The sequence below is a fragment of the Nothobranchius furzeri genome, chromosome 5 (assembly GCF_043380555.1).
Source record: "Nothobranchius furzeri strain GRZ-AD chromosome 5, NfurGRZ-RIMD1, whole genome shotgun sequence".
Lineage (NCBI taxonomy): Eukaryota > Metazoa > Chordata > Actinopteri > Cyprinodontiformes > Nothobranchiidae > Nothobranchius > Nothobranchius furzeri.
Window position 1 is genome coordinate 59,787,004 of NC_091745.1, and position 19,765 is coordinate 59,806,768.

Sequence of the window (19,765 nt, forward strand, 5' to 3'; positions counted from 1 at the left end):
AGAAGAAGAAGAAACATATCAGACCTGGGCCAGAACCAGGACACGTTTAACTCTCTTTAACTATCGGGCTAAACCATCAACCCTGTTCCAACAGTCACCTTCCTGGAGGGGTCACCCAATAGGACAGTGGGAGGGTCAAAGGATTACAAAAAACCTAACTGCTGGAAAGGTAAATACTAATTAAATCATATTTACTTTTGTTTACAGTGAAAACAAAAACCCACAATCAGTAACATCATCAGTAAATTTACAGATTTTAAAACAGTTTTATAAACATACATGATATAATATATGAGCCAGTTAACACAGAAATCATATTTATGGTAATTGCATCTCAATTAACATATAAATAATTAGCTAACACCACACATGCATGAGAATATGTTAACTCCACTCAGAATGGCTGCAGCTGGGAATCAAACCTGCAAACTTCTTGCAGTAATTCAGAATTTATAAATCTTATTTTTATATTAATTCTCAGTAAATTAAAAAAACAAACCAGGTCCTGGTTCAAGTCCTAATTTTAGAAAACAAGATTGCTTTTTAAATGTATTCATCATGGATCTGAATAGTTATACAAAAATAAATCTAACAGAAAATAATTATTTAAAAATAAGATTCTGCTCGAAAGCAACAGATACATTTTATTTAAAATAAAATAAAAACTTTCTGTAATCCAAATAAAAACTAAAATACATTTACATATAAAATATTAATTTGAGTTTTTATGTTTTCTGAAGACATGTTGCCAAAAATCAATAGTCACAGATCTAACAGACAATATAATTTATTTCAGTAAAATAAAAATGAATATTTTCTTCTTCTGTTTTATTGATTTCAGTAACAGATTTGTTTGTAGAAGCAAATTCCGATATGGATTTATCTCCGAGAACTAAAAATATCAGGTTTTCCTCGATTTAGCTAAAATATCTGAGCATAAAAACCCTCTAGATTTATGATGTGTTACGAGTTCCTTTTTTCTAAATTCTCATTTTGCTGGAATAAAGCTGTTGTTCTGATTAGAAAAACAAACATTTCTGATTTCTAACCTAGATTAAGGGTCATGGGTCACTGTGTGACAGTCTGATCAGGACCTGCATTCTCCGGACTGCTCAGTGAACAGATCTCTGTAGATGCATTTGTTTTACTGTAGAACTCTGACGCCTCCAGAAGAACTGATCTGGAATCAGTCTTTTTCTGTCTCCAGGTGTGGAGGAAGCCCAGCACCAGGACACAGAGGCAGGCGGCCAGCAGGAAGGAGACCACCACCAGCTCGCTGTGGTAACTCTTGGCAATGAATCCTGCATGTTCAGAAAATTCATAACCTTCCTTATTGGACTTGTTTTTGGTTGAGAGATCCTCTGCAGTCATGTGGTCTCCTGGAACTTCTGTGTTTTCCGATCTAGAATCTTGTTTCCTGTTGATTATTGTCTTTGTCTCCAATTCTTGTATGAAATCTGAACTTCGGGTCGGTTCCTGAGTTTCAATGTCCTCGAAACTTTCTTCTGGGCTTTGTGACACCTCAGTTCTGGGTAAATGCCGTGGGTTTGGAAACAGCCGAACGTTGTAACTCACAACAACTTCCCTGAATCCGTCCTCCTCCGCCTCGCAGCTGTAGGTCCCAGACGTCCTGGAAGAGGCCAGGAATCTGAGGCTGCCGTCAGCTGAGTGGATGAAGAGATTCTCAGGTAGACTTCTGCTCTGAGAGAAGGTCCAGGTGAGAGAGGCCCGGTTGGAAGATTTCACACATGGAAGCTTCACAGCTTCATTCAGATGAACGCCGACTTCTGCTGGCAGGAGTGAATCAGGAGAGACAGGAAGACGGTTCAACAACAGCAGAGGCTTAAAAGGATACTATTCAACATTTTTTTTATTTTTAAAATCATTATGTTGAGCCAGTATGTGATCAAATGACCCTTTAATGAAAAGTCACTCAGACCCCCACTGTATCTGAATATCAACAGAAGCACTTGCAACTTCAGAGTGGCGGGCTGCCACCTTTTGGACTCAGAAAAAATTGAGTTGACATGCTAGCGCTGCAGTCTGCTTCCAGCACTTTTTCTGCATGTTTTAGATTGTGAACACAGCTGATTTGTTTCATTTAGTGTTGAACCACTCCTGTAGACACCAATGAAGGCTGAGGAGACATGTCAGCTGTTAGATTAAGGTGTTAAAAAGACAAATGCACAGCAAGGAGATACATTTTGGTTTTGGTTCTACTAAACAGACACTAGGGGGTGCTAAAAGCAAGCCAAAACTGCCAAGCATTCCTTTTAAACAGGAATTTTTCTCAAATATACTGGAAGATGTTACCTGTGACTTCAGTGGGCTTGTTTTCCTCCTGGCAATCCTCTTCCACACTTCTGCTTTCCAGGTTTTGAACTCTGAAATATAAACCAAGAGCCTATCAGTCAGAAGTCAGGACTTTAGTGATTTATGGAAAAAAATGAACACATTAAAAAAATGTTTACTTTCTCTTTCCATTAGAAATTTAAATTCAAGATTTCAAAATTTTCATCTAGAAAAACAGCAGAAATTTGCTTCCTGTTTCAGGTCCAGCATAGAAACCCCCAGAGGTCATTTTAATCTGATCAGTCAGAATAATGAATGAATGAATTCAACTTTTTTGCCATCAAGGTGCTCATTTACACCGTCAGGTAATAATATCCCTTTAATTTTAGAAAAGTGTAGCTTTTCTCTAAATTCAAGACCTTCTATTAAGTGCTTTTATTTTTAATTATGTAATGTATTAGTTTATTAATAATGGCCAAAATATGCCCACATGTCCAAATCCTCTTAATATTTTTTTTTTGTTTTAATGTTTTCCTGTCGAAAAACCAGAACAACCGTTCACATCTTCTCCAGTTTGAAATGTTTGTGATGTGAACCCTTAAGCTGCTTTGTGTATCAGCTGATGTCTCATCAGCCTGAGCAGGACAGACAACTTGATTATGTTCTGTTATCAGTAGCTGATTTATGATTATTCAAATATCGTGTCTAAATTCACTTCATATAAAATAATTTTTAAACACTAAGAAATAAAAACGTGTTTCTTCCAGACGTTCTGGATGATGATGATGGTTCACTCACAGGTCCTGATGATGGGCATCTGGACTGGTGCAGACCTTCGTGGTCCGACTCCACCCACACAGAGGATCTCTGGCCAGAAGGCACTGGCCACAGCTTTGGTAGGTTGAACACCTGGCCACAGACACAGCCGTTACACCCGCAGACGTCCCCACATACAGGACTCCCTACAGAACCAGAGCCACTCAGAAATCAGAAATGATATTTCTTATAAATCCGTTTATTGACTGGTGTTATAATAACAATAATTGTCTTATATTTTACTAATAAATTACTCATAAATGTAACCACTGCATGGGATATGACCCGGTGCTCCTGACAGCCAGGTCACCGCTGCTGACGTGTTACAAAAGCTGCTTTGCTGGGGATCTAGGGTTACATGATGAAATGGGTGAATCTCTTAATTCTGATTGGCTAAAAGCAACACAACTCTCCCACTGCCTCGATTCGCACTGAAACACTGATGTTTTATCTTCAAAAATAAAACACCACTGAAGGAGTTTTGCCATGTTATCTTTCACAAATGTAACATTCATTTTCACCGCTATGCCGATGACACCCAGCGTTACTTTTCCTTAAAACCCCAATCTCCACTTCCACCCCCCTCCATCTCTTCCTGTCTAGCTGAAATTAAATCTTGGTTCACCACAAATTTTCTCAAACATAACTGTGACAAAACAGAAATCCTTTTAGTTGGCACCAAATCCACCTTATCCAAAGCTCCCAATTTATCCCTTACAGTTGATGCCTCCTCTGTTTCTCCTTCCATGCAGGTTAAGAGTCTGGGTGTCCCCCGCAGATTCAGATCGATCCCGATCGATCGATCCCCCCCCCCCCCCCCAACCAAGGCCAGAAAGAAAACAAAGTCGGAGGTTAAGCGCTTGAAGCCCATTTTTCCAATTACACTGAATGCAGCATGACGTAAACAAACATCGACTCCAGAGGCGCCAAAGTGGTTGCTGCAAGGATGCAGGATGAAGCGAAAAAGGCAAGCAACGATTACTGCGTATTTAAAAAAGACCAACAGTGTAAGCAGGCGGGACCGATCTGTCTGTTTATGCATGCTGGTTCTAGTTTCAGTACGTTGTTGTCAGTGTTGGGACTTACTCGTTATAAGCGCCAAAGCCTCACTGCTGACTTTAACAAGTCTCATCTACAAATATGATGGTAAATGGTAAATGGCCTGTATTTGATATAGCGCCTTCTAGAGTCCTGGAACCCCTCAAGGCGCTTTACAACACAATCAGTCATTCACCCATTCACACACACATTCACACACTGGTGGGGATGAGCTACGATGTAGCCACAGCTGCCCTGGGGTGCACTGACAGAGGCGAGGCTGCCTAGCACTGGCCCCACCAGTCCCTCCGACCACCACCAGCAGGCAAGTTGGGTTAAGTGTCTTGCCCAAGGACACAACGACAGCGACAGACTGAGCGGGGCTCGAACCTGCAACCTTCCGATTGCGGGGCGAGCACTTAACTCCTGTGCCACCGTCTATGATCCCTCATGAAGTTACTACTTTACATCATAAGATAGTGGAGATGTGTAACCTTCAGGCTGAGCAAAGTTTTAGACTTTTTAGAGTTTGAAAAACGCCTCCCGCCGAGAGGCTCCCAGTCGGAAAGAGGAGGAGATGCGCACAACATGAAGAGCGCAAATATTAGATAAAACATATAATTGCCGGCAAGGCTGGTCTTTGTTGACTAATCACTTTGTCTGGTAATGACTGACTCTGATTATGAAGCAGAATATTGACTCTGATGAAGAAATTCACTCATCCAGGCGGGAAGATTGACGCTGCTGCAGCATCAGACAGCTGGTGCTGCACGAGAGGTGTGTGGAGTTTACAAGCCCCAAACGTTGGGTTTGATGTTTGTTTAACCTTCTGAGACGTGATGGATATAGAAATTATGGTATAAACACCGCAAATGTGACAGAAGTAGCGACAATGTAAAAAAAAAGCTGTAAAAAGAGACAGATGCCGATGCGTTAAATATGGAAGTCAAGTGTGCCACATAATCATAAAAAAAGTAAAATATAAAATTTAAAAAGAGATTTATATATTTAAATATAAATAAAAACTTTCTAAATATAATGAAAATTTCTAAATAAAGCAAAAACACAAAGGAACATCTGTTGGTCAGGCTGAAAAGTTTGGGAACCACTGTTCTAAGTGATAAGTGAATATCTTTGTTTAAATATATTTTATGTGCAGTTTTTTAGGGTTTTTATGTTTTCTGTAAAGATTGGTATGCTGAAAATCATTTAATGCTTTGCATAAAGCATGAGGTTTTGGTTAGTACTTCATTGGGAGAATAACAAATGACTGAATTAAATAGTGGGGTGCCTCTGTCAGTGCGCCCCAGGGCAGCAGTGGCTACATCATAGCTTATCACCATTAGTGTGTGAATGTGTGTGAATGGATGAATAATACACTGTAGTGTAAAGCGCTTTGGAGTCCTTACTCTGAGAGGTGCTATACAAGTGCGGATCATTTATCATTTATTATTTATAGTGTTGATCAGGCAGAGCTTTGTTGCTAGCGTTCCATTGCATAATGGCTTCAAACACGTATATAAAAGTTGGTTTTTACGTAAACCATTGGATGAAATTACACAAACTGACTGAGCTCTAGTTAAGGCGCTTGCAATAGTTTGTGTATGTGTACGTGCGTGCACGTGTGTGTGTGTGTGTGTTTGGGGGAGGGTACATTGGAACATTGTCCCCCCAGTTTGAAAATCCTATCTGTGCCCCTGCCTGTCTGACCTCATTCACATCTCCCATCCGTTCCCTCAGATCTTCATCCTCTATCACTCTCTCTGTCCCACCTTTCCGTCTCAGCACTATGGGGAGCAGAGCCTTCAGCAGCTCACTGGAATTCTCTCCCTCAAGCCACCCGTAACTCTGACTCGCTCTCCTCCTTTAAATCTAGACTCAAAACCCACCTGTTTCAGACTGCATACTGCTAGTGTCACCTTTTCCATCTTCATTGATTTTATTATCTAGTTTGTATTTTTAGGCTTCTGTGTGTGATTTTTGCTGTTTTTAACTTGGTTTCTTTGTTGTTATTTTATTGTTGTAAAGTGTCCTTGTGTCCCTTGAAAGGCGCTTTAAAATAAAATGCATTATTATTAGGCCCGAGCAGCGAAAGTGCTGCAAAGGCCTATTGTATCTGCTCTGCTTATTTTTCTTCCGCCAAGTAAATTGGCTTTTTGGAGGCCTTAACATACCCGAAAACTCGGGAATTTTTGCACACATGTCAGGCGTGGTGTAAAATTTTGTATTTTAAAGGTCCTAAAAAAATCTCAATAAAACTAGCTCCACAGCACCCCCTAGAATGTGAAAAATACCCCCCTCCATAAACCTTATGTATGCCCTAGTGGTGAGATGTGAAATTTATTGGGGGGCTCAGAGGAGACACTGAGTCAGGGTGAGGTGCGGATGAGGAGACCGTTCGCGGTTTTTGGTGTTGGGGTGGTCGACGTTTATGTCCCGCGGACATGACCGGGTGCACCGGGCTGCCGGCCAGGCCGGAGCGGCGCGGAGCTGCGAGGGCCGAACGACATTGCTTGCAGCTTTAATTATTATTATTATGTTGTGGAGTCACTAATGATAACGGTTAGCTTCTCCAAGCCAGGACTGGTCCTGATCTCCCCTGGATGCTAAATCAACACAGACAAATATTATATATTTATCAGTGAGCCTCACCTTGAAATCCATCTCATGTAAAGCGATCTCAGCAGCTCTTCACCATTTTCAGTACCTTCCGGGTGAGCCGTTTCAGGGTTCTGTCACTTGAAGGAAAGGAATCTCTTACGAGCCATGCCCACCCATGCCCTATTGGCTGGTATGAGGTGAGGAGCTCAGATATCTAGGAGGGGCTTGGAGTAGAGCCGCTGCTCCTCTTGAGATAACAGGTGGTGGTGGTGGGGTGGGGGGGTTCAATGCTAGTTTTTCTTGTTGTGATGTCACAATAAGAAACTTTTTGTAACAGCTCATTTTAAGTCAATAATTCCTAAAACAAACCAAGACCAAACGCGGATAGATGAGTTTTTACTCACATTTGGAGTGTTTATAGATGCAGTAGAGACCCACATGGCAGCTCAAAAGGATGTAAAAGGTGAGTTTTATATAATATGTTCTCTTTAATTCAGATTTGATAAACTTGGTGTTACAGGGTTAGCTTTCTGTGTAATTTTGTTCTTTATTTTATTTCCCAGTAAGAAATTCCTATCTGAATCTTTTGTCTAAATTTTTGTTGACAGAAATAATTTCTGAACTTAAAAGAAATCCACCCTAACTAGAACGAGACCTGAGAAGATCCCCAGATTCAAATGTTTTGTATTTACCTTGGAGGCCGAAAGGACCATGCTCCGGACCACCTGAGGTTGGGTGAAGACCTGAATCTCCTCAATGATCCAAGGGCCCTGATCCAACAAAACCATCTTGTGGAGAAACCCGGTTTCTAGGGATCAAACACGATGATTTATCAACCAAATAATGAAAGTTTAGGTTAAAGAGATAAGCATCTCACCTGTAAGAAGGAAGAGGACATTGTAGTGTTGGCTATTGGCTGCCTGTGTCCTCATTACAACCACTCTACTGTACTTCTGCTCAGAAGAAACAACGACCTGTCCAACAGGATTCACGCTCCTGCTGGTCAGGAAATTCTTCCTCACCTCGGCCAAATTTGAATCGGAGGAATTCGCTAAGCCGCACTGTTGAGAAAAAAAGTCCCACAACAAAATAGGCAAATTGTTTTTATGAAGATTAAAATGTAGAAACCACTGAAACTAAATTGGGTCAGGCAGCAACTCTGTGACAAAACACTGTAATTTCATTTCAAAACAATGATGTCAGAGCTCAGCAGGTGAGTGAAAGGGATGTCATCACCTTTCCCAGGTAGGGATGGGTAACCAACTGAAGTGTATTTATGTTCTTATAAGCTCCAGAGAAGACAGATCTGATGTCCTTCAGCCTGAACGTGCACACCGCCGACGCCGTCTGAGTCGACCTGAAACATGAGTCAGAGTTTTGACGCAAAGACCTGACAGAGAGTTAAAAAAATGTTTGTTTATATTTATGAACGTTTGCAGCAAGGTTCTGGAAAAAACCTACGGAAAACCAAACAGGGTGAAGAATTAAAATATTTGTTACAATTCCTAATTTTTTCCCATCTGTAACTGTGAGAAGGCCGAGCTGCTAAAATACGAACTAAATCTGAGACTGTGTGGTGAACCTCAGTATGCAGTCCTTCTTATAAACATCCACGTCTTAATTATGTCTATCAGAATGGAGATGCGACTAGAAGAAGGAAGAGCCATCTCAGAAATATCAAAGTGGTCCTCTGCACTTTGTCTTTTCACCACATAGTTATAGAAGCAGAAAACACATTAGCCCTGTCCCAATTCCCACACAGCAGCCTTCGGGTCATCTGTAAGTATACTTGGAGGAAGTGCATTTAAGGCTACGAGAGCATAACAAGATTGCAAATAGTTGCAGAATTGGGATGGAGAGCACTGCGTCATTGAACGAGACTTCTTACCAGGGGCTGCTGGTAGCCGTTTGTTATTACATTTCTGGCATATTTTGTCCAAAATGACACCCCATTACCGTTATCACTTAACATTTTTCTACAAACATGGAATGCATCTTTCCAACAGAGAAAATTTTGATTGTAATCATAATTGAACACAATATTAAAATATTCAATATTTCAATAATTACACTTGAAAATAAATATTTTCAGAAAGGTCACTTCAATTCAATTCAAAGATACTTTATTAATCCCAGAGGGAAATTAAAGTTTTAGTATACACAATTCTGAGATCAGACATACATACATAGACATAGACACATGACAAGAACTGGTGACTGTGGTCATTCCCAACCCGAGTCGCGCTACGTTAATAGAGATCAGAGGGTTTATATGAGGATTGAATCAGGTGGAGGGAAAACAAAGGCACTTCAGAGTTACCATTCACAGGGAGGGCAGCTTTGCTATGTTAAAAAAACACCTCAGACAGAAATGCAACAGACTTCAGACATTACACAACATAAGTGTCCACTAGGTGTGGAGGTAGGGTTGGGGACTCTCCACACATCAGTGCATGCAGCCATGATAAGCAGCACTCGTCACCTCCATTTGGACAGGGGAGGGAGGTAGTTGGGTTTAGAAAGCACTAGGGATGGGTACCGAATTCGGTACTTTTTAAGGTACCGACCGAGCACCGATTCACTTCATTTGAAACGGTGCCTCGTTTCGGTACCCGTTCTTCACAACAATAACTTGCCTAGACAGCTGCGCATGCGCAAGAGCGTTAAGTCATCGGCCGCTGCGAGCGAGTTGTAAACAGAGCAGCATGGTAGAAAGAAAGCACACTAACGCTTGGGTCCACTTCACTAAATGTGATGGGTAACTGGGTGATGATGACAAAGATCTAAGTGAGACATCCTCATCTTAATCTGCTCCGGTAGGTAAATAAAATGTAAGATAACGTTAGCTTGATTTGTTAGCTTCCGTTTCACTAATGGTGCGTTCACTTTCTCCTCGGAACTCCGAAATTCCGACTAGAAGAACACGAACGCGCACTAAAGTTTGGCTTCACTTTACTAAATGCGACGGGTGATTGGGTGAAGATGAAACCAGCGACAACGATCCAAGTGTGAGGCATCATCGTTTTAATCTGCTCCAGCAGTTAAATAAACTGTTTAAGATAATGTTAGCTTGATATGTTAGCTTCCTATGCCTCCATTGTTATCATCTAATGGTGCGTTCGCTTTCTCCTCGGAAATTCTAACTTCCCAGTAGGAAAAATCAAAAGAAAAAGGACGGCAAAAGGAATGAAGATACACAGTAAATTTAGTTCACAGTAAAGATGTTTGCTTCAGTTTAATTATCAGCTTATAAAACTACAAGGACAATGTTAAAATACAAACAGTTGTATGTTATTTATCGTGATATTTATGAAATATGGTTATAAATTGAGAAAAATATGTATCTAATTGTAAAAGAATTAAAATATTAAACACTCAAAAGTATCGAAAATTGGTACCGTTAAGTACCGGTATTGATTCGTAGGTACCGGGAATTAGTACCGGATCGATTCAAATGTCAAAGGTACCCATCCTTAGAAAGCACAGTGACTCCTGGAAATGATTCAACGGCCTTTACCGGTCGCAGTCCCGCCCAGGCTGGGATAGGGAGACACAGTTGCCTTAGCGACGGCAGCATTCCACATTTCTTCTGAGGGGGAGTAATCACTTCAGCCTCACAGGCTCAAAGGCACCAGATTCAGATAAGAAATTGTTTTGGGGCCAGACAGAGATCATTTCCTTTCTGTCTTAAAGTTCTGTTGGTCCTCAACCCCTCTAAATCCAATAATGGCATAATTAATCAATCCCAATCTGTGCTGGCCCGTCAACTTTCTCCTTGATCAAATCCACCTTCTGTGCCAGAGTCTGAATCTCAGCCAAAGTTCCAAACTTACGACTCATCTCGACAATTATATGAGTTTGTGCGTTCACAGTGTGGTGTAATCGATCCCTGAGCTCCGGGATTGAGCCAATATTCCTCGACAGCTCATTAATTTTCCGGTAAGCCAGGTAACCACTCAGGCCAAAAAGCAGTAAACCTGACACCAACACCCCGAATATCCAGACGTCTTCAGAATCCTCTACAGACAGTTGAGAGGCAGATCAGGTTCCACTGTTTTCAGGAGTCCATGATATGCCCAGCTGGCTCTGACCCAGAGGGCCATCCGGGAGCCACTTCTCCCGTTCTCATTGTTGAAAAAATGTTGTCAATCGCATTGAGAGACCAACTGACCAGATCCATTATTAATAATTTCCAGTTTTCAGAAAAAATGCAGAAGTGCCGTACACCCAAAGACAGACAAAGAGCCTTGGGATAAGACAGAGAGGAGAGGAGGAAAAAAGCGTCTGTACTCTCCAAGAGCCGGAAGAAGTTTTTTGGTGGTAATACCCTTCACTAAAGTCTGCTTCAATGGATACTACGGCAAGGGCACAAGTGGGACGGGGCCTTGGTCCACATTTAAAAATTGGGACACCTTAAGCACTCGCAATCCTGGATGGGAACACACATTTGAGAAGTGCAAGAGCGGGAGTGCAAGGCCCAATCCCAGTACTCGCACTTCCACCCTTGCACCCTTCAATTGCGCGATCCCGACCAAGGGTGTGAGTGCATAGGGTGTCTCAATTCTCAAATGCGGAAGTTTATCACACCCCTTTTGCACCCTTGATCTGCACTTTACCCAAGTTTGCAGCATTGCGGTCTTGGGTGAAGGATACCTACAATCCATTGCTGTGGGAGAAAAGGCTCAAGTGCCTTTTCTGAAAATATGTATTTTTTAATGAAATTAGTTCATTTTAGGAGGATTAGTTGATGCTCTGAAACTTTTAGACAAAGCTGCAATCAATGTAAATTTATTTCAAATAAGTGTTTGAAGCTCGGTCATCCGGGAGGGGCTCGGAGTAGATCCGCTGCTCCTCCACATTGAGATGAGCCAGTTGAGGTGGCTCGGGCATCTGATGAGGATGCCTCCTGGACGCCTCCCTGGTGAGGTTTTCCAGGCACATCCAACCGGGAGGAGACCTAAAGGGAGACCCAGGACACGTTGGAGGGACTATGTCTCTCACCTGGCCAGGGAACACCTTGGTATTCCCCCGCAAGAGTTGGCCCAAGTGGCTGGGGAGAGGGAAGTCTGGGCCTCTCGACTTAGGCTGCTGCCCCTGCGACCCGACTCCGGATAGGCGGAAGAAAATGGATGTATGGATAATTGTTTGGTTGTTTGTTTGAAAGTTGTTAATAAAGGTTTTTGAAAAATGTATCACAGCGACCAGCATCCTAGCATGCATTGCGGTCGATGACGCAATGCTCCCCATCTCAATTCAGCAATTATCTGCACACTTGGGTACTACGCACTCAAAGCGTTACAGCGCACTTTCTCCAAGTGCACTTTGCTAAAGACCACAAGGCGAGTATTGAGATTGGGCCCAAATATTGTAACTTGGCCATGGTTGTTTAAACGTTTTCTTCCTGTTTCTGTGTAAATGCTCTTTTCTTACCACTGAGAGGTGAAGATGCCATAAAACACGGTTTCTGATGACTCACTGCCCTCTGGTGGCTGGAGGGTGAACATATCCTGCAGAACATTGAATGGTGGGTGTTTGGGCTTCTGGCAGTTCAAGGTGGCTTTAGCGAAGGAGGTCCACTTCTTCTGCAGAATCCTCACTCCACCAACATCATCCTGTGGAACAAACAGTTTTACCTCCATCTCCTAACTCCACCATCATCTCGTCAGGTTCCTCTCACCTTGCAGACTTGAGCCACCCGAGCAGTTCGAAGCTCATTCGTAAAACGGAATTCTTTCCCAACTTCATTAAAGAAGAAGTAAATCTTCTGCTGCTCTGGATCAAATGAGGAGCTCACAAACGTTGGTTCTGAAACACATAAGTAGATGATCGAGAAGGTCTGACTGTTTCTGAGAGTCAGAAGCATTCAGACTCTGAGAGAGATAAAAGTCAACGTTTAAAGATCCCCTTATTGGTTCAGTCAAACCTTTGTAAGACTAAAACAAAAGCAAACCTTCTGACAAAGGTAATGGATCATCTGAGATCAAAAGAGGAAGTAAAGATTTACTGAAACATTAGTGTGATCGAGGATTAAGGTTCTCTGAGGTCAGCAACTAAGTTTGAAGTTTTAAATCATTCATTTCATTAACTCCAAAAAACTCTTCATGTGTTTGATTCTGTCATCACATCAGCCCCACTTATGGGACCTCCTGCTGGGCGTTGGTGTTTGACCAGATCTTGTTCCTGAACTCAGCCGGTGGTTTCCACCCTCACCACTCAGTAAGCTGATGGGCGAGTCCAAGCTGACGTCCGGACGTCTGCCTCTGCTGAAGTATCGAGAAATCTGTGGTTGGTTTCCCAAGAAGTTGGAAGTTGTGGCTGTGTAGAGTTCCTCGTCTGCACACGCAGAAACATAAATAACAGATAGAGCCTTAATCAAACAAAAACTCCACTCAACCGGTGCAATGTTTTCACCAGTTAAAACCAGTTAAACATGAGACTGATGCTATCCAGCAGAACAAACACCAGAGCTCCTAAACCTCTGATCCAAGTACTTTCAAAGTGTTTGCTTAGATTTTGAAGTACCTTCATAATGACTGATGTACAACAAAAACTCCAGTTACAAGTTTAAGCATTTTCCCAACCTTGACACCCCCACCCCTAAATAAAAACACTCGGAGATGGGTCAGACCTACCGATGGTGATGGCTGAGCTCCTCTCATAGGGACTGAATGGACAGTGACCTTTAGCTGCACCCTGATCTACCAGCGTGAAGCTTTCAACATCCTGAAGGACACAAACAGAGGCTGAACCAGAGAACCAAGCTGAATGTTCTGATTCTGAGTCTACACGATCTGCTGGGACTTACAATGAAGGCGTAGTGAGGGCTGAAGGCGTAGCTGCCACAGGCATAAAGGTGAGTGGAGTTTATTGGCTGGACCACATGGACAAAGTTGGGACAGTCGACCTGAAGACAGGCAAAATAAATAAATAAAACATCTGAACTACCTTAATTACCCTGCTGCTGATTTTCTTAAATACCTAATTTATTTATTGCCTGACAAAATGAATAAATAAAAATACATACACAGGAATGCTGGTATGTTAAAGGTGCAGTATGTAAGAATATAGTGAGGCTTTTACAGTGAGAAAATCCCAAATGAGTCTAATGTTTCAGTCATTTTGGAAGGAAGGTTATACTGAAAAGTATTTCATATTCAGCTGGCTGAGGGGACTGTCAGTTTTTCTCCTTTCAAATCAGAGGAAGGAGGGACGTAACTACTGTTTACCATCAGTGAGTGTGGGGTTGCCGTGTCTCCTGTGAGCTAATACTGCAGCGCCCACAACTGTAATATAACGACAGCTGACAAAAAGCTCCAGAGTTGTTAAAAGTGGTTGCTGTAACCAAATTTTACCACAGGATGTCCTTTTACTTCATTTCTACATAATGCACCTTTAATGAAGAAATAAAGCTTTTAAATAAATATTTATACGGTAATTAAATATAATTATCAAATAGTTGAGTTCTTACATTTCCATTAATGGATGTTTATTTGTGATACATGCGTTACTTTATATCATAACTGTAGTCTAATGACATCACCTGGAGAGTTGGCGCCATGAAAACATTCATTCTTTCACGTCATATTTACCATCAGACTTATTAAGGATGTACTTTAAAACTACATGACCAAAGTGCTGCCTACAAAACAGAAACTAGAAATATTTGTCAGATTTTCTGAAAAATTCTGGATTTTGAGCCACAAACCAAGATTATTAGAATAAATGATTAATAATCACCTGTGAGTTTTTCCCTTTCATCCCACACTTGGATATCTCCTCCGCAGTCGGTCTCCACGACACCTGAAGACAGGAGCAAGCACCTGAGTATAACATCAGACAGGATCAGAGGAGTTCTCACCTGAGTCAGTCTCACCTGCTTCTTCAGCCTGATGACATCACTCTGGCTGATGTCCAATGAGAGAATGGTGTCTTGTGCCCCGACATAAAGGGTGGAGACACCGTCGCTTAGCAACAGCATGTTGGTGTTCTGAACATCAGGAAGGCTGAAATGGACAAGAGGTCGGTCGATGGAGTCTGAAACACACACACACACACACACACACACACACACACACACACACACACACACACACACACACACACGCATACACACATAGTCAATGAACCATCAACCTTCTAAAATGAGTCTGAAGTGTGTCTTAAATTCAGTTTTTAGAACAAATCGAGGGCAGAAAAATGTTTAGATACTTATGTCCAAACAGACAGGACCAGCGAGGTCAAATGGGTCCAAATCAGCCCAGAATTATCCAAAAAGGATGGAATATTCACATAAACAAAACTTTAAAAAGAAAAGAAAATGTAATGTGTCAGAGTATAAAAACAAATCATGGTAAATTAAATGAGACCAAAGGAAGTTGTAAGTCTGTGGTGATCTGACTAAGAACCACCCTGACTCCGAAACGAGCGGGTCTAAATGTGTCTGGTGACCAGACCTGATCCTTCTTCACCTACTAGTTGACACAAACGTATTGTTTTCACTTCAGCAATTCTAAATGAGTTGATTCCTCTGAAAAACAATAGACTTGAAACTAAATGCAGAGGAATAAATAACACCATGTCTATAAGTCAGATGACTGGCAGATACCACTTCCTGTTTCTGAGGCCGAAGCAACGACGGTAATTCTAGTAGAGAGGAAGTGGTTAAGAGCTGCAGAAAAGCTGGAAGCCTCCACAAAGATAAGAGTTTAATCTAAGGGTTAATCTTCAGCTCGTTACTGAAGCTGCTTGCATCTACATCTACAGTCTGTAATGCAACAAACAATCAGCTGAGTTTCTCTGGATGGTGTTAAAATTCATCTAAACCAGAAGGTAAAAACCACTAAATAACTAAATATAAACAGCTTTGTTTGCCTAAAGGCTTTAAAACCTAGTAATAAAAATCAGAAACTTAATCCTGAAGCTTCAGTAGCGAGGAAGTTGTGAGCAGCTACACCTCATCAAAAGGTTGAGGAGATTCACAAGTGGCCTCTTCCTGGAGGATTCCTGGACACCTCTTAGACCTTGAGGGAGGAGACCCCGGGACAGAACCGGACCACATTCAGAGCTGCATGGAGCTCTTGAGTTGTACTCCCCAGACCTATTTCCTCTGTGATGTGATCAGGTACACGATTTCACACGTTCAGTTGTTTCAGCCTCTGCTCCCATTATAAATAGCTTCTGCCACCGAGTTGAAACAATCTGTTGTTCTTTGGTCCATAATGACGACACGTCAGAAACATAAAATGGAGGTTTCAGGTGACGTTTGTGTTCATTTCACTTCCTGTGAGGAAATTACAACATTAGATGGAGCAAGAGTTCAACATGCGGAATAACGTGAAGAAAAAACTTTAAAGTTACTAAACTTTAAGTTTCTTCATTTTTAAATAATGATTTACCTGTTTAACTGACAGGTCGACCACTAGGTTGTTTATCTCAGATAAAACTAGAAATAAAAAAAACTACTAAAAGCATTGAGAATCATTAATAACAGTAACTATAGAGATCACACTAATCAATTATTCATTAGATACAAAATACTGAAATTTCCTGACTTGGTAGAGTGGAAAATATTGCAAATAATGTACAGAGCGAATACAAGTAATCTACCAACTAATATTCAGAAAATGTTTCATAAGAGAGTAAGTGGGTACATGTTAAAAGGAACTGATGTCTTTGAGAAACCTAGATTCAGAACCAAAGTGAGGGAATGTAACATTTCTGTAAATGGTGTAAGATTGTGGAATGCCATTAACAAGGAATTTAAAGAATCAACTACACTTGCAATATTTAAAAAATGTATAAAATCTAATGTATTTAGTAATTATGAAAAGAAGAATTATAATGTCAAAGATTAGACGTGAAAATATTATAAAGTGACCGAGGTTATATTGTGTTTGTTTGGCGGATAATTTTATTTCGTAAAAAGGGGCAGAAATCATAAGATTTTTTCTTCTGTCTGCTCCTTTTCATTCAAATGTTTTTTTTTCAATATGTTAATGTATCCTGTATTTGTTTGTGTTTATTTTATACATTGTGAATGAAATAAAAGATAAAAAAAAAAAAAAGAAATGTTTAAAAGGTTTTGGCCTCTGAGAGACTCAGACTAAATAGTAAAACCTTGTTATAAAGTCCTAATCATCACAGTAAAAACTGAAAGTCTGAGTACGAATCCCTGAGGAACACCTTTAGTAAAAACAAGATGCATCCTTCCTGATTTCATTGATTTAAAATTTTCTCAGACTTTTTTTAAAGTCCGGGAGAAGTTGGACATCAAACTGAGAGCAAATTGGGACATAGTTCAGAGACAAAATTTCCTAAACTGCAACACGGCAGTCACGCAAACGTTTATGTGGTTTTAACAAACCGCACACTTGAGTGACTTTGTGTTTTTACTGTTTTTTGTTTCCAGCCATACTCCAGTTTGGAGTTTTAAGAAAGTTCAATAAATCAAATAAAATGAAACTACTTACACCTTCTAACTTTGGCTCCTTCATTATTTTGTTCTCTTGCTCATTTTACAGAAAATATCAAACATTTGCATGTTTGGTTTATTTCGCACCTAAATGCTTCTGGCAACACTTTAGTCACCGTGAATCACACAATATCATGCCTGCAGAAGCTGTTAATGACATTAATTTCCTGTTTACACATAAATGTTTCATTTTTATTTTCATTCAGAAATTAAACAGATTTCATTACAAACCTGAAAACCTGCCATGATTTTAATGTTTTAAATTTGCAAAACGCCTGCCAACACACGCCGGTATGCTCCAGAGCAGCAGACTATTGTCCAAATGGTCCAAACTAAAACAGTCTCAGAGCAGCTGCTGATGGTCACAGATCTACTTTTAAAACATTTATTAGTAAAGCTAAACAAATGGAAACTACAGTATAAATTATAAATAAGAAAGAAACTTTTTACTCATCCCACTTAGCAGGCAGGAAGTCCATTTGGTGCATTAGAGCAGCTTTAACCACTTCGTGTTCAGTGACACGACAAACGAGGAGAAAACAGGACAGACGAGACTGGACGGAGTCAGAAACACATAAACCCACGTAAGGCTGGTAGAAATGTTCTGTTTGATGGATGAAAGATAACTAATAAAATGTGTTATTTTTAATTTGGAAATAAAAGAAATAAAGCATCAGCTAACCCTTTTAACCAGTGGACCAACCGGTCAGTAGAGCAGATTTAACCTTATTACTATTAGGCTATTATTATTATTATTTATTACCAGTCCTTATTACAAACATGCACTCAAGTGAAACAAAAAAAATACTAAGTGAAAACATTTGGAGATGTGCAAATAAGAAATTAAGCATGATTATCTTGTATTCATTTAATAATATTTGTAGTTAATTATCAATAAGGATTTTAACAGGTGTTTTCAAATGTTTGGGGGCCAGGGACCCCTGACATGTTGTGACCAGGATCACCATCTGTTTTTATTCCTGGGGAGTGTAATCCTCACAGTTTAGCTGGAAGACTTTTAAGTCTGTTGTTGAACCAAGGCCAGTTAGTGAGGAGACGCCTCGGTGACCTGGCTGGTTTCACAGCTTCATTTGCTGCACATGAAGACATATTTTGGTTTTCCATCTTCATTCATGAAGCCAGACTTCTGATTTCTGCAGGTTCCGCTTCTGTTACTTTGTGAAGTGGAAAAATTTAAAATTGTGTTGGTTGTGCCAATTAGCTCGACCTCAGGGGATGCATACACCACACGTCTTCAGGTCCAGCTACGGATGTTTTACAGAACCCCAACTTATGGCTCATAGACCCCTGGGGGTCCAGGGATCCCAGCTTCAGGGGTCCTGCTTTTTAGTCCAATATGAATAAAACCAATGAAAAAATAATACAAATTTGTGCTATTTTTTGGAGGTCAAAGGGTCAAACACTAAGCTCTTCAGGTTTACTTTTCTGAATTTCATCTTTCTTTTGATCGTTTTTGTAAAGTTCATTTAGAAGATTTATGATTCCCCACAAACTCACAGGACTAAGACAATCAAATTTCACTCAGAACTGTTACTTACCGATGAGGAAGGAGATGCGAGGAGGCAGAGCGCTGGCGGAGCTCAGGACGAGTCCCAGGAGGAGGACTGAAGGAGCCATGCTGGAGCAACAGGAGGTGCCGAGTACTGAGGTTTAATCTGATCCAAAATGACGAGAACAGCAGCAAAGTGTGACTTCTGTCAGACTCACCCACAGCTTCCTCCTCATGCTCACAGGGGAGGAAAGGCACTTCAACACGAGGAGCGGAAACGATTCAGTGATGCGTTCAGAGACAGAAAGTCATCCCGAGAGCCAATCAGGACAGAGAAGCACAAAACACACTTAATCTGAGGATCCGAGATGTTCTGATGGTCCAGCCTTACCCAAAAGCCTCAAACTGGCCTGACTTCTCAGACTGGACCACAGTCATCACTAGAATCATAAGGAACAGGAAACTCTTTAATTAAAAACTCATTTATTATTGGTTCATATATGAAAACTAAAATGAAAGAAACCAGCCGGATCAGAACCAAGTCACAGAAGAGCTCCAGAAGGGTCTCTGGCGTCGCATCAGAAACACGTCCAGCTGAGGTTAGAGGGACCTCAGAACCAGGTAGAAAGAAGACAACCGGACCCAAGACGTCTGTAGTCTGCTTCGATCCGGTCCAGATGAGTTCGGGTTTACTAGAACTAGACGTTTCATCAACAAAAACAAGCCTGAGTGAATCCTCTCCCCTATCATCAGAACGGAGTCAGATTTTCAAAAGGAAATTCTTATGAATTTATTAAAAAACTTTATTTGTGAATGAATCCAACCAAACATAAGCAGCAAAATCAACAAACAACAAGTAAGACTTCAGAATGTTTTATCAATATTTCCTCTATAAAATAGATTTAGTGTCCATATCTCTAAACTTTTATTGTGAAAGTCTCAGAACAATGTTTCCTGGAACTGAATAAAACAATAATAAAAAGCTCAAGACGGTCCAGGAGCAGAACCCGGGTCCAGAATTCTGTAACTGAACAAAA

General features: G+C 40.8%; 1 protein-coding gene across 3 annotated transcripts; it reads right to left on the reverse strand.

The window, feature by feature from the left end:
* Positions 1-625: 625 nt before the first annotated feature.
* LOC107374010 (semaphorin-4B) lies at positions 626-18,975 on the reverse strand. 3 transcript variants are annotated; one of them, XM_054740809.2, is made up of 15 exons: positions 18,947-18,965; positions 18,778-18,857; positions 14,621-14,781; positions 14,485-14,547; positions 13,553-13,651; positions 13,380-13,470; positions 12,958-13,080; positions 12,425-12,552; positions 12,178-12,359; positions 7,984-8,104; positions 7,625-7,808; positions 7,440-7,555; positions 3,091-3,254; positions 2,314-2,384; positions 626-1,790 (listed from the first exon to the last, which is right to left on the reverse strand). In XM_054740809.2, exons 2-15 carry the CDS (start codon positions 18,854-18,856, stop codon positions 1,069-1,071), a joined length of 2,304 nt encoding a protein of 767 aa, XP_054596784.2. In that variant the 5' UTR covers position 18,857; positions 18,947-18,965; the 3' UTR covers positions 626-1,068. The 3 variants fall into 3 exon arrangements, with proteins under 3 accessions (XP_054596784.2, XP_015797642.3, XP_015797641.3); XM_015942156.3 differs by having other exon boundaries at positions 626-1,787; positions 18,778-18,975; XM_015942155.3 differs by having other exon boundaries at positions 18,778-18,975.
* Positions 18,976-19,765: the final 790 nt, after the last annotated feature.